Raw genomic sequence first — 21,730 nt, forward strand, 5'->3', positions numbered from 1 at the left:
ACAGGTCCTCTTGGAGCAACGCTTCTCCCAGAGCTCTTCTCCTCAAACCCCGTCTGAGAGGAGAAAAGCTCTTTTGACCTGTTGCATGCAACAGCTCGGTCAATAAGGAGCTTCGTGTTTTCAGAGGTACCCAGGAAACCTGTGCCGAGACTAAGCTTTTCAGATTTCCCATCAGAGAGTAGTGGTGATAGTGCCACTTCCAGTGGCAGTGATGAGGTGCTGGAAGTCGGGGCATTCCCTCGGGACATGCAGCTGCCTGCGGGGAGAGCCTGGGCTGGCTGCAAGCCCTCCCCAGTGCAAACCCACCAGGAAAGGAGTTCATCTTTGTAAAACTGCTTCGTATGCCTGCGACAGCCTTTCTGCCCCTGCTCTCCCCTTCTCAGGCAGCCCCTCTCAGGGGTCTTGCCGGACTGACAGCAGTGCCTGCAGGAGTGGCAGGGACCATCGCAGGCTGCGAGAATTTCTCGGGATGTGCTGGGCTGGGAACGGCATCCCTGGACAGAGCTGGGAAATCTGGGCAAAGTCCTGCCTGGTCCTGCCAGCCCCTCTCGGTCATGGCAACGGGAAGCCGAAGGCCATTCTGCTGTGCCATAGATGGTTATTTTCTTCGCCAACCTGGCTACTTGTAATAAAAATGGCTAAACAAATAATTGGAAATTAAACCCACCTTGTGGGGATGGGGTAAGGAACAGACATTCACATCCTGGAGACAATATTGTTCCCGAGGGTTATATTAACTGATTTGCTCAGGCTCTTGTTTAAACACTCCTGTTCCCTCCTTATTTTTAATCAAGCTCACGCACTCTGCCCATTTCTCTTTCCTTCTCTCTCTCTTTCTCTCCCCCCGCCTCTCTCCTTCCATCTATCAAAGCCACTGGGACTTCCAGCTTATCAGCTTTGATAGAGAATTCACCGAATTTTGAAGCTGATCCAGGCAGCAAACAAATTAGAGACACTTAGATTTTCTAACTCGCTGTTGCTTTTGGGCAAGGAGAGACAGGGCTTTTTGACATCCAATTTTTAATACATTTATGTAACACACCAAACGTGTCTTTTCCTGATTTAGCTTAACTAGTGGAAATTTTTCCCCAGCCATATGAGAGCTGCTCTCTGTTCATAGGATGCGCGATAAAGCACAGACTCATTAATGTCTTGGTGATCCATAGATCTGACAAGGACTGAGTTTGTAAATGTCATCTTTTTATTTTTTCTTTGCCCCTTTAAAAAACATTGTGGCACACCCCTCCGGTTTCAGCGTAGTGATTTGCAGTAAACCAAGAGCTGAAGTTTGGCAGCTTAACAGGAGAAGGGAATGAAGAGGGGCTGTGATTGATATGGCCCCAGGGAAGGCAAGCGGAGAGGCTGGGTGGGCAGCGGAAGCGGCTGTCGAGGCCGAGCACGATGTCCCCAGCTCTGCCTGTGATGCCTTGCTCTTGCCCCCCATTTAGCTAAAAGCATCCTGAGACAGAGCTGTGGAAGTGACAGGGGTGTCTAATTGGTATGGTGATGAGATACAGATGAGTTACCAGCCAATAGCTCTGAGACCCTCTGCAAACCCCACCACATCAAACCTTTTTAATTTACAAGCGGCTAATCAGTCTCAATGGGGCTTGTTCCTCTTTAGCTGTTACCCCAGCAAGAGTTCAGGGACAGGTCCTGCCAAGAGCTGAATGTCTTTGTCCCCCAGGACCCGGTGAACGGAGTGAGTGCCACTGTCGGGTCCTGCCTGGGCTATGCCAGGTGTCAGTCATGTCATCTGAAGGGGATGTCCGGGGAGGAAGGGGATGGCGGGAATTGCTCCATGGCCTCGGGGGTGGGTTGTGTAAATGTCTCGTGGTTGTACAGCTTTTAATAGTTGGTGCTCTCTGTGTCCCATGCTGACTCCTGTAGAGGAAGCTTTTCCCTGCTTGCCTTGCTGCCATCAGTCTTGCAGTAGCATCCTTCAGAAGCGCCAACCAGGTGGCAGACCTGTGCAGTGTCCCCTGAGGGATTTCCTTCACTTTATTTCATTCCGTTTCCCTTCCCCGATGCCCCCGAGTTCCCCCCTCTTTGGGCCAGCGAAGGCATCACGTTCCAAGTCCCTAGTTAATTCTGTCTCCTCCTGGCACAGTCTCTTTCCCGTTAGTGCTGACAAGGCTCTCCAAACGCAGACCTGACAGATGACAGCATTTTGTACTTTCCTGGGCACACGGAGGAAGGGGAGGTGATGAATGCAATCTGTAGGACAGTGCTTGCTAATTGGAGCCCAGAAGGTGTTTGGGTTTGTTGCAGTGGTGGTCCCCTGCCTGTTTTAAGACACCTGTATTCAGGGCTGGCTTTACCTTCGTTTTTAGCCAGGGAGTGGGGTGGTGAGTGCCTGTGGTGCCTCTGAAGCTTATGGAGAGGTCTTGTGCCATCTCTCCCTGCCATCAGCTGCCATTCAGGCCTGCGAGGCATTGAGTAGAAGACTTCATTAGAGTCATTAGCTTAACTGGTGTTTTGTCATCTCGCACCACAAGGAACTTGAAAGCCCAGACATCGTTCACATGGCTGCATCCTAACAGAGGAGCTGAAGGATTGAAGGAGCAAGCCGGGAATGCTCCACTTGCATCATGTTAGCCGCTGATGATTTTCTGTGGAGATGAGAAATCTTTAAGTGTCACTGATCCAAATAACACCTTTTGCAGAGCAGCTGACTTGAGGGACCTTGCAGTGTCACGAGCAATGGCACTGCCTTGCTTATTCCAGGCTCATGTGTGTCTGCTCCCTGCCTATAATGAGGACATCTAACAAGACAGACCTCCTGCCTCGAGACGCTGGCGGGCATTGCGGGCAGGACAGGAAGAGGGCTGAGCACAGGGAGGTGCAGAGGTGATGCCACAGGGGCCTGCAGTGGGACCACACAGCATGAGGGCATGGAGGGAACTTCCTCCATCTGGGCCATGGGCTCTAACCTGCCACCAGGTTGTATAACCCCTCTCACAAAGGTATCGAGCTCCAACTTGCAACCAGGTGGTCGTGTTGCCCACACTGCTCTTCTGGGAAAAGTATGCCATCGCTTCGGCTCCGCTGATCATTAGAAACCCTCTTCTAATTTTCAGCCTGTTTATTTCTGGCTGGTTTATATCTATTTATTTTTGTGCCAACGCTATCATTTTAGCTTCAAAAGCTGTTCTACCTCTTTGCTGTGGACCTCCTCCACCTGATATATTTATACAGACCAATCATATCCGTTACTAAAAAATCCCGAGTCCTAAAAACTCTTAAGTCCTAGTCCAGAGCCTTAACAACAGGATCGTCTTATCCATGTCCGTGTAGAGTATTTGATTGTTTTTTAACATATTTTGCAGATGAATGTGTTTTCAGTTTTTTGGAGGCTCTTTGTACGTAGATAGAGATGATTAAAATCACCTTGACAGCCATCTTACAAGAGAGGGGGAGATCTGAGGATCCCAGACATCTTCTGACACATTACTCCTCAGAAATCACTAGCAAACAGCGTGAGGAGTCAATTAGTGGCTTTATCATACTGCGAGGGGGACAGTGGTGAGCTGGAACAAGTCCGGATGGGGTGGAAGTGCCCTAGCACATGGGAGTGTTTGGCTTTGGTGCTGTGCTAAAAGCAAGGTCAAACCCACTGCGCTGTCAGAGGAGGAGGCAGTCAATTAGTCTCAGTATGCCAGCAGGAGAGGGACAAATTTGAGAACAGCGAGGGCTGTTAAAATTAAAGTTAATCTGTCACTAATCTCTGGTTGTGAAATCTGGGAGAAAAAAAATTAGGCAATGTTTATGACTGATCGCTCACTCAGAGAGGCAATTGCTGCAGAGGATCTGTTGTTTAGCAATCACAGCGAGAGGCAAGCACCTTTGTGCAGAGTTGGGGAATACAGCCAGGATAAATGCATCCCGTCGCACTGATGCAGATCCTGCACAGGCCAGTTAAAGCTGTGCTTCAAGGGCTCCCTGTCCATGAAGTACATGGTAAATCTCCCAATTTGGGACTGTTGTTCCCAGAGATGAGTCCTGCACTACAGTGTCACTGTGATGCTACGAGCATGGTAGTTAAGGCATAACGAGCTGTCAAGAGAACAGGATGCCCAAGATCTGCTTCCAGCCTGCTCCGAGGCACCATCACTGTGCCTCCATCTCCCTGGCTGTCAGGTGAGGCTGATAACCCCCCAGTGCCTCTCCTGTTGGCGAGGGGCCTCCAAGAGTTAATGCTACCAACACGTTCAGAGGTCCTTGCCATGACAGGTGCTTTTAGCAGAGCGTTATTAATGTTGGTGAAGATGCTGGGCTGACAGCTCGGAGGAATGATCTCTGTTGTGTTATCCACAGTGTAAACAAGCCCCCTCCAGGGACTCAGCTGGCTCTGCCTGCGCTGCTGTGTCCCGCTGCCTCCACTCCAGCCAGGGAGGAGAGCAGACATGCACGTGACTGTCCTTTGCCTTCCCTGCCTGCTTTCCTTCTGCCGAGCCATCGAGCATAAGCACTTCCCACTGTTCCTCTCACCTGGAGATGAGGAGACTGGATTTGGGACTCCTTGCAGATGGCCGCGTTTGCAGTGGCTTGGGCTGGCTTTGCACCGACAGCCAGGAGAAGACAGGGCTTGGCCCTTTCCTCAACGTCTGGAGCGATTTAGTCTGCCAACAGCTGCAGCTTCAGGTTGCGTTTGGCTCAGATGCACAAGCTGGGAAGTGGCTCTGAAGTCCTCGAGCCATCAGTCACGCCAGAGGCAAAGCACTGCCAAGAAAAGCGACTGAGTACACGGAGTCAGTCCTGGGGCGGTGTAAATCAGCGTGCCTCCCGTTCGTTCCCACGATGGTGTGCCCTCCTGGACCATAGCTCGGCGCTGCCTTCCACCCACCTCTTTGAACATAATAAGATTACTCTTTGACGGCAGAGAAATCGATTTGTTCCTACCACCCTGACAGCCGTGGCACAGTGGAAGGATAACCTGCCTTAGACCAACAGCGCCTGAGACGGCTCCTGTCAGCAGGAGGGAACCGAGAATGGATTTTCCCTGGAACCATGGCTGTGGAGGAGCTGTGAAGACACCCCTGCACCTTGGGGTCTCCCACTACCTCGTAGGGTCACAGCAGCTTGCTTCAGTGGTGTCTGAGGACTTAGACAGTGGCCAGCAGTCCAGTGTGCAGAGGGCTGGGACCTGATGGGGGCAGAGAGGCTTTGCAGAAGAAAAAGAAGAGAGAAGGGGTCTTGGAGGGAGCTGGCCTCCTTCAGCCACTGGTCTATCTATGAGAAAATACAGAGACTTTTAGGGAGCATTAGAGAGCAAGAGCCTAATTTGCATGCTCCGAATGAGCTGCTGGAGGTGCTGATCTCCCTGCCCAGATCTCTGAGGGAGGGTGATTAGGCTCTTTAAGTTAAAATTAGGTTTTGTTGAGTATTCCTCCCCCTGGCTGAAGGCAGCGGTGGGTTGCGTTGCGTCACAGCTGAGTCACGATGTCCTCCCAAGTGCTGGGGGACTGGTCTCTGCCACCGGCGGTGGGAATTAAGTTTGCTGCAGCAACACTGATGCTTGGATGAGTGAATTAGACTGTCCACGGAGCTGTTGGGTGTGATGAGCCTGAATCAAAGGGTGTTGAGTTGTAGTTGTCATAGTAGTTGGTATCCGTTATAGCAGATAGGGGAGATGGGTCATGGTGCAGCACCGCCGAGAATGTGACTTCTTTTCACCACCTGCCACCAAGGTGGAGCTGGTGGCCAGGGCTGGACGGTGTCTGCCTCACAGCAGTGCTGCTGCTCCGGTGATTGCAAGGGAAGCTGTAATTCTCTGATACTCCCTGTGAGGTGGCTTTTCCCTGTGAGGAGCTCGCAGTGCCTATACCAGCCTTTAACTAGTGACAGTGATGCTCACAGGAGGACAGCAGGAGGTTTTGCCTGCTTTCAGGCAGATGAAACGTTTGTTCAAAGTTACGGAGACAGTGTAAGGCAGGACAGGAGTTGGAGGCAGAAACCCTGTCTCCTCATTTCTGGGCTTTCACTGTGAAATCATGAGACTTCAGCACTTCCTGACGTTCTTCCAAGCTGTGTCTGTAACACATGGCTCACGTGTGAAGAGCTCAGTGTCATCAAACCTGGGCATAGTGCTGACCCTGCAGCATGTGCTGGTGGTTGGGTCTCACTGCGGGACGGTGCAGCTGAGCCAAACCCTGACTATAGCGTTGCCTTCCCGGCAGCCTCCCGTGAAGCACCTCTGTGCCCTGTCCTGTTTAGAAGTGGACCTCCAGAGAAGTGAGGAGGTGAAGGGGTCTGCCAAAATGCACCAGGCTGAGAGTGATGACCAAGTCTTTGTCCTGCGGCCGTGACCTAGCTGCCATGTCTTAGTGCAGGGGACAGCAGAGGTTTGCAGCCGCCCTGTGCTGGGAGGGACGAGCTTGCAGATTTGGCTGCGTGGGGGCTGCTGCATAGGGTGGACCTATCCTGGAGGCATTGGTGGGACAAAGCAGAAGGCTGCTTGGTTGTCACGAGCCCTGGGGAGCTGCCCACTGCACCGCTCTCTCCTGGTGTGGGGCTTTGCAGCAGCTGCAGGGAGGACGTGTGGGAAGGCAGCGCCCACCGCGAGCAGGGACAGGTTTTTGGCGTTGTCACGTAGGTGGGGGTGTGCCGGGCCGTGCACCAGCGGGTTAATTTCTCTGCTGGCTCGTTGCAGGGGTACATTGTAAAGGTAATGGAGCATTCATAAATACCTCTTCCAGGGCCAGCTTGATGGTTGTCAGTCACCGGAGCCATATGGTGGGTGCGTACAGTAATTTGCCCTGTAAATTCCCTTATTGTGCTGTTTATCCCTCCAGATCGGCCACTGGCACGTTTCTGAAGGACTCAGCATGGACAACAGGATCTTCTCCTCCAACATATCAGACAGTCTGTTCAACACCACACTCATTGTCACCACCATCCTGGTAAGTGAGGGGGTCACCTACAGTTCCCATTAGCTCTTCACCAGCCCAACACTTAGGGGTGTCAATCACCTCGAATATTATTCCCTCTTCCTACCCCCCTCGGCCCCCAGCATGCAGCATCGCACACTGATTTCATAAAGAACAGACGATCAAATCTCTAATTACAGCACTGAGGACAATTCATGACAGTGTAATTAAACTCAAGTTGATGTTTCATATGGAAATGATATTTGATGAGTTCAGAAGCAGCTGGGGAGAGGGCTGGGATGGGGATAAGTTGCCATTTTACATTCATTTCTGAATGATGTTCTTGTTTTGCATACAGCTGGTAAGTTGGAAGGGACAATTGTCCCTTCTATCTGTAAAATTAGTGAAATTAGCCAAGATGGGTACAACTTTTATGAAACAAGACTTCCCACCTACAGGCACCACTGTCCTTATTCAACAAGTTCCCTTTCCGGGTGCTGCCTGCTCCATGATTTTTCCCTGTGCCTCTGCTCCTTCCTTAAAGACACTCAAACTCCTGAAGAACTCCATGTGCTATTTCCTCATGTCCCACAAAGTTTGTTCAAAAGGGGGACAAACTGGAGAAGTGGCTATGTGCCAAGAGAAGCTGCGATCTATATGTCTCACCATAACTCTGAGCAGTCACTGGGCTGCTCTGAGTTATGCCAGTTGGAAACAGCCCCCAGAGCATGATCCCTTAGCTCTGCTTCACATCCTAAACGGGGATTTATCTGCTGCACCTCCAGCACATCCCTGACACAGCGGAGGCCAATGAATACCAGTGTAGAAACAACTCTGCTAGCTTTACACCACTTTGGATTTCCAAGTGATCAAACCAGCTTTCCATATCTCTTACACCCTGGTCAAGAGGAATATATCGGGATGGGAGATTGGCTTGGGTGCCCCATATCAGAGCCTCTGCCATCCCAGTGCTGCCAGGGAGCCCACTGCCCTCTCTTCCTCGTGCTCAGCGCTGTGCTAGTGGGATGCCTCGGCTAAGATGGGAATGACAGCTGCCCAGTTTCAATGCAGGAAAACCCTTACTTAATGCTGAAGTGGAACCATCAGGAGCTGGAAGGCAACGACCGCTACGAAGGCTTCTGCGTGGACATGCTGAAGGAGCTGGCAGAGATTCTGCGTTTCAACTATAAGATCCACCTCGTTGGCGATGGTGTGTATGGAGTCCCCGAGGCAAACGGCACGTGGACAGGGATGGTCGGCGAGCTGATTGCTCGGGTAAGTGAATTAGCTGCTCTTTTTAACTGTGCTCTAGTGAGACTTGGCAATGAAAAGCCCTGATGCTTTATTAAGTGCTCCAAGATGATAAGGATGGATGGGGATTTTAGTCCATTTGTGAGACTTTGACCAGAGGATCTCCATTTAATGTTTTCTCCCAATGGCAAATGTATTTGTTGTGTTGATGCGACAGCATGTGAAGTAGTCAGAGCAGGAGTCAGGGCCCCCGGGTGCTCTCAGGGGTGCTTGCTTTGCTGGAAGGGATGCCTGGACGCTTGAGGTCCCTCTGTAAGAGCTCGACACAGAATGGATTATTTTTTTTCCCAGTGGAAAACTAATGAAAACTTGAAACAGGAGAATATGCAGGCTCTGACAGGGGTTGGTAGAAGCTGAAGAAAACTTAAAAAAAACACACTGTTTGAGAGGGAGGCAAGAATCACATTTCTGCCCAGAAAAGTTTGGCAGATTTATTTCAGCTTTTTGACTTTGAGTCTTGTGGTGCTTAGTTGCCAGCTGGGGTTAAACCACGACAGTGTTGGTTTTGGAGAGAAACGTTTTTTGTGTGCTTGAAGTGTGTGGATTGAGAATTTTTTCATGTGTTGAAATGGTTTTCCATCGTGCTGCTGCACAGCAGCTAGACTGAAAGCTGAATGCTTCTTCTGGGTTTGACAACACTTCTGCGTACATGTGTGTGCAGTCAGCCTGTACCCCCCTCCCTGCTCTTTGTTTTCCTCCGCAGCTAAAGGTAGTCCTTCCCCAGGGATCCTGAAGCTTAAATACAGTTCATGAAATGCTCTGAGATCCTTAGTTAAATAGGCTTAGCCAAAGCTAACGTTAAGATTGATGTTATTTAAACCAATAACTTCCTCGCTCACTGATTTCTAGGCTGCCTTGTTATTACCAAAACGCCTGTGAGAACCCAGCGACAGTTTCTCAGCTGGTGTCAAATCCGCAGTGAGGTGTATTTATGATAATCCACCACTGTGTGAGTGGAGCCCCTGTGCCACCCCATCATCATCCTCACAACAGTGGTGCATCTTCCTGCAAAGCAGGGGAACGAGGGCCTGAATCCATCCCCTGTGGCTCCAGCAGGGGTGTGGGGCTCCTGCCACAGCTTTCGTCCTGGCTGCGGGAGAGGAGCATCTCTAGAAGATGCCCACCAGCACCTGTCTACTTCTTCCCTGGATGGTGAAGGGGACCTGGCTGACACTTGTCCTATCTTCAGAGCTTCAACTGAGCATCTAAAGTCAGGTGGGGCAAAAGACTTGCTGAGGGTCAGGGACAGGGCACAGTACAGACTGGAGGTCCCTCCTGAACTAACTCCCTGTCTCCTGGGTCGCCCTTCCCCGGCAGAGCGCTAGCTCTCAATACCAGCCAAGATCCCACCTCCGTCTGCCTCTTCCTCTAGAAGCTTTCTGTACAGTTGTTTGCAAATGCTCTGGGCTATTGGCATAGTTATTATACATCTCTCTCTCTGTATATACATACACACACACACAATTATGGTTCTGCAACGTTTCTTTTGGGAGGCAGGAAGGAAGGTGCAGAGAGCAGCGTGTGATCTGTGCAAACAAAGGAAGGGAACAGCCATCAAATTTTTGGCCTACTAACCTTGGCAGTGCCTCCCCATTAAATGGGAGCTTCTGGAGGGTTGTTTTTCTGTAACGATATGTGTTTTAACTTCATCTTCACATAGAAACCGTTTGTTTCTTCTGCAGCTCAAGCCTTATTTAGGAGAATTTTTACTTCTGCTTCAGCAGGGCAGAGCTGGCAAAGCCTGTGTGAGGCTGAATGAAGAATTGGAATAGAGAAAAAGCTTTCTCTGCTTTGTTCTTTCGAGCCCTTTTAGAGTCTTTATAATGGTTTCAGCGAGTTTTTGATCAGTCCCAGGGATTGGTGCTTTGGATAGGTCAGCCAGGGCAGATCTGTCTGGGTGCACGCTGTTGTGTTTATTTAGGGCTGCTTGGGATGTTGCTTTCTGAGGTAATTTCACCATCCAAGGGGTTCCTCTCCTTCCTTGGCAGTCAGCCTCGAGGGGGTTTGTCCTTGGTTCCAGCCCCTTGTTCATCCCCTGTCCCACTTCAGGACCACTTGAAGCAGAAGAGCCAGCAGATCCTGTGCTGGGCACATGCATTCCTCTTTCCGTGGAGTTACTCCTTGGGCACTTTTCTCTGTACATCCTTTAGCACAGAGGGACGCAAACCTGTCACAGGGCTCAAAACTTCCTGAATCCTACCCAAAATAAAAGCTCTGCACCTGTCTCTTTTTACAGTGCTGTCTTATTGTAGGAAAGTGATGCCTTCTTGACCCTGATCAGCTGTCAGAAAGTGAGATTTGACTCACACGTACTTCATGTGCAGGACCAGAAGGTCAGAAAATTATGCAGCTCCATGCAATACCTTTCGAGGATTTTTTTTTTGTCTCTGTAATCCTGCTGTGGCACTGAATCTCTTCAGAGCAACTATAGGCTATACAGGAAAAGTGTTTCATTTTATTGCTTCTAAATTAACCAGCTATTGATTTATTCCTAAGTGCTGAAAATTCTATTACAGCTAATTGTGCACTATGATATGATTGAGAAGGATGCTATATAAGCATAAATTTGTTGTTGACCCAAATGCACCAGTACATATCATATCGACCTGCTCACAAAACTAATTAAGAGCTAAGGAAGAGGGGAACTGGGATGCCTTGGGGGATTAGTGGAAGAGCTGGAGAGACTCCTGTGTCTAGGTCAGCAGTCTGACTCGTCGTCACATCGGGAAACCTGTAAACTTTGTGATGAGCTGATGGAGATTTAGCTTGGGAGAAATCACTTGGAAGGACTCGAGCCCATTCTTTAGTGAAAGATGTCACAAACTTAGAAAACACCGAGCTAATGGGTCCGTCTGTGCATACGGGGCAGGGAGGCTGAGCACCCTGCTCGTTCCTTGAGTGAGCAGGGCAGTGAAGCTGCACTCCAGCCGGGGCAGGTTCCCCCATCAGCCTTGCCAGCTCCAGCAGAGACAACTGCAGTCTGCAGAAGTTCGGCTGACATCGTACATGTGTGCTATCCCTAACAAGTGAACGAGGGGGGACAGCAAATCTTCCCGTCTCCTATTTTTTGGCATCAGAGCCTTAGGGGACAATAGGGCTTGAAGAATTATGTCTTGCTCCTTCCCGCTGCAGTATGGTCTCTGGCTCAGAATCCCTGATGGTTGTCTGGTCTTCCCTTTCTCTCTCTCTCCGGCACATCCTCGAGCTGAAGTGAATTCACTAGCCTGATTCGAGCCAACGAATGTGTTTTCAAGGCAACGTGACAGCTTTCTCCTTGTTCTGCCATGCCTGCATTTGATGTCTTGGTAGCAGAGTGCCGTGGTGGCTGTGCTCAGTGCCTGTACATCGGCTCGCAGCGAGCTGTGGGTGCTCGGCTCCCTTGCTCCTCCCTGAGGAGACAGGCTTGTGTCTGAGAGATCCCTTGGCACCAGTTCCTGAATTTACCTGTCTCCGGAATGCCACCGGAGAATAGAGCTGAGCTAACAAGAGATGGTGCGGTTTGGTTTTGCCATGAAGCTTTGTTGGCAGGAATCTGATGCTGCAGTTTTTCTATAAGACTTCCGAGAAACACCCCCCTGATGCAGCCGGGATCCGTACAGAGGACCTGTCTGCTCACCTGCGACAAGGTACAGGGGACGGGAAGGACAAAGCGGCCCCAGCAGGAGCGCTCCCTGTACAGACTGGCTGGGTGTTTTGTGCAGCCTATATCAGGTGCCCAGGCTTCCTTCGGCGTTACTTAGTTAACATATCACAGTAGATGGTGGTAACACAGCAGATCTGTGAGTGTTTCCAGGACAAGAGTATTTGGGCAAGGCTGGTGCTGCTGCAGAAGGTGCCTTATTGTGCAGGGAGTGAGGAGGGAGGGATTGGGGACAGCAAGCTCCTGCTCTTCCCTTCTGCACAGGATCATTTGGGGAGTGAGACATTGGGGAATGATGCTAGACCTTTGGCATCTATGTCAGTGGTTTGAATCTGACCGGGATCAGAGGTGGGCAAAGCTCTTTTTAAGGTGAGGGAGGTGAAGTTGTCCATCTCATGGAAGGGTCTGGCCTCAGAACAGCAACACCAAGAACTGAAAGGTCCTGAAAGCTTTGAGGTGATGTTTTTACCAGCTTCCTTGCTGGTGACCAAGTGGTGCTTTACAATCAATCAGAGACCCTCTCCCTTCAATGGCTCCAGAGACAGGGAATGGCAGAAAGAGGAAAGGAGGGAGAAGATATTTCAAAATTGGCAGAGTTCTGCTCTCCGCTCAGCAGTGGGTGTTGGTGTTCAGCGAGAAAAGCTGTGCGTGGGTGAGGGGAGGGAGGGGGAGTCTGTTTGCACGCCAGCGCGCTGGCAAGTGTGACGTGGGGGGGCTTGAGAGGGTGGGAGCAAGGGAGAGTGGGGAAGCAAGGGAGTGTGGGTTGTTGAGCAAACACAGCAAGTGTTTGGGCAGCAAGGTTTGCATCGCGCTGCTGATTCTGCCAAAATCACACACGAGATGGTGGGTGTGGTGTGAGCTGGTTAGGTCTCACCACTGTTTTCTGCGGGCTTAGGGTCCCTATTCCTGGTGCTCCACCTTAACTGGCTTTTGCCATGGGCACGGTGAACACCTGGCGCAGACTTTTTCCTCCCATCCCTGGAGACAGTCCAGGTGAAGAAGGATGGGTGAAGGCAGACTTGAGGCCGACATCTGCAGTGATTGCTAGTCATCCCATCCCTGACTGTGGCCTAAACGGAAGGCTGCACTTTCCAGGGCTTTCAGTCTGTCACTTCTCCTATGGCAAAATTCATGCACATCCTTAAAAAAACCCAAACACCAGTTTTCAGTGACCCTCATCTGGCCCTGCTTTTAAATGCAAGAATATGCATCCGAGCACACAACCTGGCTGCCACTCACTGCAGCCGGAGGAGCTGCACAACCCAAAATAGCTCCTGTCAGATCAGATGGGCAGCTGGAGCAGCAGCAATCAGTACATTGATCCGGAGCTGTACCCGTCGTGCCGTGGGACAGGTCTGCAGACGCAGAGAGGCTGCTCTGTCATGGCCACGGTGGTGCCGGAGCCACTGCCCAGGAGAGCAGGCTGCAGGCAAGGTGCCGTGCAGTGGCTGCTGCTTATTTTGCAGGGTTGCACAGAATCGCAGAGGTTGGAGAGGACATCTGGAGATCACCCAGTCCAACCCCAGCGCAAAGTGGTGGTGAGAAGGGCGCGCTCATACACACCCAAGGGATGTAGCATCCGAGGTGCTGTTCAAGTCAGGGACTCGTGTTCCTGGAAGAAATCCCAGCCTCGTGCTCCCAGAGATGTCCTTTGGGCTTCTCTTCGCTGTGTTTGACACAGAGACGTCCCAAAGCCTCATGCCTCTTGGACTTTCTCACTGCGTTTTGTTTCCGTAGCTTGACAGGAGGTTGTGCATCGCTGCAGGGCCAGAGCAGGGCCAGTTTCCCGGCCGGTACCCCGTGCCGCGGGAGGCTTTGGCGGGATCCTCTCTGCCCGGGCTGAGGGCTGACGTCAGGCCCCATTCATCACCATTAGCGCCGAGATGAGCCTTGTCAGCATCCGCAGCGAGGAGGCGGCCGCCTCCTCCGGACTGACAGTCCTTGCAATTTGCTTCTTAAGGCTGCTTAATTGTTCTTCCTCTTCAGGAGCCCAGCTCGGCCCCCATGTTTAACATCCTTTCCAGTGGCAGCGCAAGCCTGTCTGCTAACGCAGGCAGATCCCACAGTTAATGCCAGGTGTGGTGGTGGCAGCTCATGCTTTTATCTCAGACACCAGCCCACCCGGGCTTCCTCTCGCCTGGCGAGAGTTTGGCCTTGTTTAAGCAGTGTTTTGTTAAAGAAGTGTCTGTCTCTACTCCCAACATGCTTTGGGTCTTTTTCTAAGCCTGTTTCATGCTGACATTTATAGCTGTAATGGTGCTGGAAGGATGAAAATTAAACAGTGTTTGCCCCTTCTTCCCCCCATCCTTTGCCTCCTGCTTTCCCTTTCCTCAGGGCCTGGTTGCAGACACAGTGTGGAAGCACAATGCAAAATCCATTTCTTCCCCCAGTGCATTGTTGAGCGTATAAAATGCCAACTCCTACCCATGCCCAGGTGGGGAGGGCTGGAGAGCGCCCAGGTTTGCAAAGCTCCTCTGTAACTAAGGTACACTGACCTCAGTGAGTCAGAAGAAGTTTTGTGAACATCAGGAAGCAGTCAACAGCATGAAATGGATGATATTTAGGCAGAGGATACATTGCATGCCATTCCCTGATCAAAGTTCATGGCTGTCAGAAATCAGCTCTTAGCTTGCATGGCCTCTGAGCCTGCAGAGAGAGAAGAAGAGCCTTTGTCAGAGCACAGCCCCAGCTGTGCTGCGAGGAGCCGGTCTCTGCTGCAGCGAGCTCTGGCCCAGGAGAAGGCAGATGTGCGTGTGTGCAAGTTAGAGCAAGCTGGGACCTACTGTAGCTCTGATGCCTGCAAAAGTCCTGAAAGGAGAAAAGCTGACCAGGCAGGGAAAGAGCAGAAGAAAATCAATGCTAATGGAACAGCAGGACCCTCTGGAGATGAGAGAAGGGTCCTGGGCAAAATGTCTGTATGCCTGGGGAAGACAAAGCTGCTGCGTTGAGATTCTGCTCCACAGGCAAAGGGAGGGGGATGGATTTGTATTGTATTTTGCACAGGGAAGAGTAGCTTTCAAGATGTTGTTGCCTACATGATCTGGACAGGTCTCAAAGGATGATAGTTGGGGAATAACTGGAGCACACAAAGTTCCCTGAGGGTATCCATGTCCCAGCTCTGAGAGGGTCAGGGCAGTGAGGGATGCTGACTTAGCTGGGTAAACCTGCTCCTTTCACCAGCACCTTTGTATTGGCCTCTGGATAGGAATGGAAATGTCCTTAGAGCTTTTGCATGAAACACTTTTGATGTGGCTTATTTACCATCTATTTAGTCTTAGACTTTGCTGTTAGAATTGTATTCAGTATGGAGAACTGGGAGAAGAAATCTGTTGTTAGATTAATCTGTATTTTCATGAGGGGCTTTGCGGCGAGAGCTCTCCCCAGGACAATAGTACCTGCAAACCGTTTTAAGTGTAGACAGGAGAGGTTTAGGAAGCTTTAGCCTTTCCTTGCAGATAAAATTCCTCATATGCCATGGTCCACAGATGAACTGATCCCATCTGAGTAATCTGCTGGTGTTTACACAGGGCTCAACTGCTCACACGCCACATTGTGCTTATTGGTGCCTTTTAAAAACCCAGTGGGTAAATGTCTGGCTAGGCAGAAATTCTCCCTAGCTCATAATTCATTCCAGCCTGAACCTCCTAGGAATCTGTAATAGCTGCTTGGAAACAATTGCAAAAATCTGGCACTGGGCTTGTCCAATAAAGCAGTCTTGCGTGGACTGTGAAATATCACCTTCTCTGTGACCCCCCCCTTCCTGGGCAGGCTGGCAGATCACCTTGCCTTTCTTCTCCCTTGCCTTCTTCCTGCGGGCTTCAGCGGTGCTGCTCTTCACTTCTGCATCTCCAGCCTTTCACTGGCCTTCCCTCCCTCCATCCCTGCCTGCCTGCCTGTAACTGGGCAGGTCTGTTGAGGGTGGAGCAGGGTGAAAGAAACCGCGGCAATGCTCTGCCAGGCGGTGATTAGTCCTTAAGGAAAATGATGCAAGAGCAGCAGGGTCAGACAGCACGGTAAAAGTGAGGCACCCACAAATTTGCCTTTGTGTGGCGCATTTACAACTAGTGCATGGATCCGGGGAGATAAGCTCCATGTGTTACTCTGTCTTCTGGCCTGGTGGTGCCTTGGCTTCTGCACAGACCTTATTAAACTCAGGGACAACCAGTGCAAATAGCTTTTCTTTTACCCCCCCCTTCTCTTTTTCCACTGGCATAATCATCATCCTGCAAAGCAGGCAAACAAATGTATAAGGGAATGGAGGAGGTTTCATTTTTACAGAAAGCAATTACAGACATTAAAAGAGCTATAGTAATAAAAATAATGTTTAAAATTCAAATCCCTTATCTATATTACAAGGGTATTAACATTGGAAGAAACTCTTTTTATTTTTTTCCCCTAATCTCGTTTGCTTTGTAAGTCAATCTGGAAAATTTTATGCCAGTCCTCTGAATTTTTCAGAGACCAATCTGCAATTTTGGACGTCTGGGGTTGGCAGGCTTGTAAACTTCCTGACTCAGGGTACAGGGGTAATGATGCTGCTTTGTTATGCTTTCCTACCTAGGGCGCTTTCAAATAACAGTCTTGTCTGGAAGGGGACAGCTGTGTTCAACAAGGGCCTTGGAAAGGAGAGGTTGTATCTTCTTTAGATTAGTACAATATTTATTGTCTCCATGGCTCCTGTTTTGCCAGGTCATAATGGATCAAATGAATAGAAATTGCCACTCCCACCCCCCTGTACAGGAGGTGCTGTGAGCAGGAATCGGGCTGTGAGCATTCGGAGGCAGAGGCTGCGTTTTGGTGGGTGTTAGTGCAGCTCCTGGCACAGCGGGCTCCCCACTGTGGGCTTTGTGGGTTGTTGTCAACCTGTAAGTATAATGATAAAAATGCTCAGTGTCTTAGGGAGGAGAGGAAAAACAAGGAGAATGCTTCAGAGCCCAAGGTGAGTTGAACTATGGAGCGACCTGAGTGAGGCTTGTGCAAAACCCACCGGGGGAGAGGGGTGCGGGAGCAGTGTCCAAACCAGTGGACATCACCAGCAAACCTCCTGCTGGTTCCACAGAGCCTGGGTTTTGCCCTGCAGCAAATGCTCCCCATCCCAGAAAGATGGGACATCCATCCTCCAGGAGCAGGTGTCTGTCCACTGCTTTTCCTGCCCTGCACCTTTCCCAGGCTCAGGGTCCTGATCTTCTCTGCTCTCCTTTCTCTACAGAAAGCTGACTTGGCTGTGGCGGGGCTGACGATTACAGCGGAGCGGGAGAAGGTGATTGATTTCTCTAAGCCGTTCATGACTCTGGGAATTAGCATTCTCTACCGAGTTCATATGGTAAGAGACTTGTTTTATAACCGTTTATGTCCCTCCATTATTTGCATGCAAACGTGCCTAGTTATAGAAGAAAAATGGATGTCTCATAAAAATATTTTGGTTTCCTATTTAAACGCAAACGTGCTCGACCTTTATTTCCTTCTTTTCTCTGTCTTTCTGCCCTGTGTCAGTTTGGTGAATTCAATTCCCATTGTCCAAACCCCCAGCCCTGTTGGCTCCCCTTCCCTGTCCTCCCCAGGCACACGACGCTTCCTGGTGTGTTGGGGGGCCATGAGCAAAACCCTGCCAGATGGGTGCTACCAGGGGAAGCGTAGGTAGATGTCAGCTTGTTTGGTTCTGCTTCACGCCCAGCGAAAGCCATAGGATGATTTAGCGTGGCTTTGAGCCTGCTGCAGCAAGGCATGTAAGGGTGGGCTAAGCTGGGTGGGTGCAGCAGTGCAGCTGAGTGGCTCCATGACTGCGGCAAACCTGGCTTGAAGTCACTATCCACTGGCACTTAGTGGGGAAACTGCCTGGGAGGCTGAGCCAGGATACTTACAGGTGCACCTAGTGGGTGTTGGGCCACAAATACCCTCATCTCGGTCATGTTCCCAGCCTCCACGGTGTGCAGCCCTGCTGCTTTCTCAGATCCGACAATAAGATCGGGCCAGGCAGATATCTGGGATCACTTTCTTTGCTGTGACCTCCTGCAAATGCTGTACATGCAGATCAGTCCTCTGCTTGCTTAATCACAGGCAGGAAGAGGGCAAGAGGCGCTCCTCAAGTGGCCCAGGGCAGTGCCCCGGGGCAGGCAGGTCGATAGGCTGAACTCCACCGAGGGCAAGGAGCTCCTTGCCACGTGTGGGCTCTGTTTCTCTGCTCTCAGCCCTTCTCATTTGCCTCCTCTCAGTTGTTCACCCTAAAGGAAGGCTCCTTACTCTCAGGGTGCTCCCTGCCTTGCACAGGTGCTCTCAGCCCCCCTTGCCTCCATACCGGCCGGGGAGGAGCGAGAAGGGAGGCACGCTGATGTTCAGCAACTGGCTCTGGTTCTCGCTCCGCTGCATTCGATAATCTTTTGCAACTCTGCAACTCCGGCAGCAGCAGCGATGTGTTTGGCTGCTGCCGCCCGAAAGGCAGGTCAGGATTACGTGGTGGCTGTTTAGCAGCTCACGGCCCAGGGGCTCGGGGCAGAGCAGCTGTGAACCTGCCCAGGGGATTCTCGTGTGCCAGCACGTATGTGGCGTTGGGTCATGTCTTCGCTTAGACAACACTTGTCTTAAATTCTCATAGATTCTCTTGTGTTCCCGTTTTTCATTGTTCTGGCTTCTTCCTGAAGCTCAGGAGGGGACAGATTTTCCCCAGCTACACCCACATGGGCCAGGCAAAGCCCCCAGTTCCCCGGTGTCGCAGGAGGTGAGCGCTGGCAGCCAGGTCCTTTGCAACAGGATGTCATGTTATTCCCAATCTGTGTTTTGGAAATGTGCTCTGTACAGTGCCGAGTGTGTTGCGAATTACAGTCTTGGTTTCCTGTCAGCTCAACAATAGCAGCCAAAAGGATAAAACAATTAAAGCTGCCTCTCTCAGCACCACAGCCCCCCCTTTCATTCCCAAGGCTGTTAAGGATGCAGCGTTTGATACAAACATAGACAAATTTGCACATACGTGTCTCTGTACTGAGTGGCTCCTGCCAAGAACAAACAAGTAATTAAAAACTAGTTAAAATCCTGTTTCCTCTGGTACGTGCAGAATTTAGGATTGATGAGTTAACTGATCAAAAAGGGTCAGACTCTTCAAGCTCCCGGAAATCAAATGTAACTGTCCCTTCCCTGCTACACTTGCTTTTTCACACCACCAGCTGCCCGTGGAGCCAGGAAGTGTTTCTGCTGGCGTCACTTGGCTGGGATTATAATCAAGTTTCTTGCTCCCTCACCTGCATTTTTCAAGTTTGGCGATTGAGCATCATGCGTGCTCTGCCTCCGATTTACACCGTAACCTTCAGCAAGTCCCTTAATGAGTTGTCATTCCTTGAACAGCGTGAGGCTGATGTCGCTCCCTCCAGAGGAAACACGGGAATATTGGTGCAGGGTTTGCATGTGATCTGCTCTCTAAGTCCAAGGCATTTGCTGCTGCCTCTGTGCAAGCTCGATACAAATGGATCTGACACATCTACTTAAGAGTGTAAGTTCTTCAGGGCAGGGACCATCTGCTGCTTGTGCTGGTACTAGAGCAATGCAACCCAGCCATGTTCCAGCCTGCCCTCCAGGCATTTACCAAACTGAAGAGGATTAATAATTACAGTCTTAAAAAGTGTTTGGTAAATAGTCCCCTGCTATCAGTTAGGACTCGGTCTTCAGCTGCCTGATGAAGGACCCAGTTAGGACTTCGAGCTACCCAGTGACCAAGGCAGGCATGTGAGGGAGATGCAGGGCATCCCCAGGCCAGGTCACCCCGCAGCCAGCCCTGCTTTGCTGCATTGAGGCCATGGGGAGCGATGGCTGGGCCAGCTGGGGCTCGTGCCCTCCCCAGGAGCAGGGAGGACTCCCCAACAGGGACCCTGGAGCCTCCCTTTCCCTCTGCAAAACTTGAGCCCTCTTTGTCCAGACCTTTCCTGCTTAGTTTGAGGAGAGTGTCTGAGAGCTGTGTGGCAATTAACTCATTAAATTGGTAAATACTTATTTAACAAGGAAAGGCAAGACAGCTAGTCGCCCTGGTTTTCCTTTAAGGACATGGTTTGGGAGCAGTGAGAGGCAGCCCCACAGCCCCATCTGCTCCTATCCCCTCCCTCCCTTCCTTCCCTGCCCCAGCAAACGTCTCTGCAATGTCAAAAACTGCAGCTGACGTATGTTAATCATGGTGCAGATCAGACATAGCCTAATAAATAACCACAGATAAATCTCTTGCTGAGGAGTTGCCTCCACGCCATGGTCTCCTCCCAGTGTGATGACACTTTATTTTAATTTTCATGTAACTCCAGTGGCAAACAATTTCTCCCCACTTTCTCCTCCCCACCTCACCAACCCAGCCACCACAGCGCACGTCTCTTATCACACATAACCATGTATGGCAGCTTTAAATGGGGCTGTCATTTTTCTCAATTTCACTTGTTGTGATATAATCAAGTATGGATTTCTGACACGGGGACTCTAATAGGCTTTCTGACTTGCGGGCTGCTAAGAGAAAAGGTTTGCTTTGTTTTGTTATGTTCCCGTTCTGACCATCTGGTGGGACCTGTGGAAGGCAGGAGATAGATGATGAGTCCCGAGCCATCCCTCTGCTTGACATAGGGCTTGAAATCAGGTGCCCAGTGCCATTTCTGCACAGAGGGATATTGAAAGTCAGGTTTATTTGTAGCATGCACATGCTTTTGCTTACTTACCTGCCTCTATGGCGGGGAACGAGGGAGTAGCTAGCACATGATTCTGGCTCATCAGCCCTGAAAGTCCTTACTGTGCTCTACCTTAAGATGTAGACTTGGTGGGTACACTGGTATAGCTGAGTTTAGGCCAAGTGAACTGAGGCTTAAAGTGTTTCCACTTGATTGCTGCAGAAGACTTATGAAATGGGAAGGACCAAATGAATAGCTCCTTCATCCTAGCCAGAGGAGGCTCAACAGCGGAAGCAGAGGTGCTGAGCACCACGGCGCTGCTCTGACAGCAACACTCCTGCTCCACCAAAGCAGGGACGGGAGGAACCAGTGGCCCCAGGCATGCCCAGGGTTGGGGTACATGTTGGCCTGTCAGTTGTGGCCCATCTGGCACCCCCTAATTATGCTCAGGATTCACAGCAGCCTGCTCTTGGGTTTTTCTTATCTATGCTGGAGAATGGACCTGGGAGAGAGAGGGATCTGCATCTGGATCAGACATGGTCGTCCCAGAATAGTCATGCTTTGTTTTGGTGGTACCAAATGCACTGCAGTTATACTTAGCAAGCATCAACATTTCTGCCTTTCCAGGCTGTTTTCCTGCTTTTGCTCTGACTTACAGAGACAGAAGAGAGTTCTCTTACTTGCCTTTTTGGGGACAAAAATGAGAAATGACATAGGCAGGGCTGACTGTGTCTCTGAGAGGGAACAGGCGAGCACGGGGGTGCCTTCAGGCTTTGTGTGCAGGGCAGGCAAGGAGTTGTAAGGCACAGACCTGAACACAGACAAATCCAGGACCATGCCATATAGCTCCACTCCTCCTCCTCCTCTTCTTTGATGTCCAGGATGATCAGGCTCTTCAGTCACAAGTACCTGCCCAGAAAACTGGTTCTCCCTGGCTGAAAGTGAAAACTTCCAAGAACAACTAAGGAGCGTAAATGAATCTCTCCTGCTTCCATCTGAGGATTTGCAGGAGGCCTTCATCAATTATTGGACGTTTTGAACATTTCTATTCCAGGAAAAATAGCTCTTCCAATTAGCAAAACTGTATTGGGAGCGGCTGAAAATATCTGACAGGCTCCAGATATTATCATTCCCATCTTCAAAACAGACAGATAAGAGAGAGTTTGTGCCCTCTGTGGGAACAGAATATCTTTATTCTTATCCACAACTGTGAATGAAAAGAATATGTAGCAGCAGCCTGAAAATGACTGTAGCTGAAAAGAAACAGAACTACTACTACTGGA

General features: G+C 50.5%; 1 protein-coding gene across 4 annotated transcripts in view; it reads left to right on the forward strand.

The window, feature by feature from the left end:
- GRIK4 (glutamate ionotropic receptor kainate type subunit 4) overlaps window positions 1–21,730 on the forward strand; it is a 132,291-nt gene that overhangs the window by 97,041 nt on the left and 13,520 nt on the right. For 3 of the 4 annotated variants that reach the window (XM_086626856.1, XM_086626859.1, XM_086626858.1), the window contains 3 exons: window positions 6,795–6,902; window positions 7,941–8,144; window positions 17,030–17,143. In XM_086626856.1, coding sequence (XP_086482982.1) covers window positions 6,795–6,902; window positions 7,941–8,144; window positions 17,030–17,143 — 426 coding nt within the window. The remainder of the gene's footprint in view (window positions 1–6,794; window positions 6,903–7,940; window positions 8,145–17,029; window positions 17,144–21,730) is intronic. The other variant, XM_086626860.1, reaches the window with a different exon arrangement.

Source organism: Tauraco erythrolophus, chromosome 26 (assembly GCF_009769465.1).
Source record: "Tauraco erythrolophus isolate bTauEry1 chromosome 26, bTauEry1.pri, whole genome shotgun sequence".
Taxonomy (NCBI): Eukaryota; Metazoa; Chordata; class Aves; order Musophagiformes; family Musophagidae; genus Tauraco; species Tauraco erythrolophus.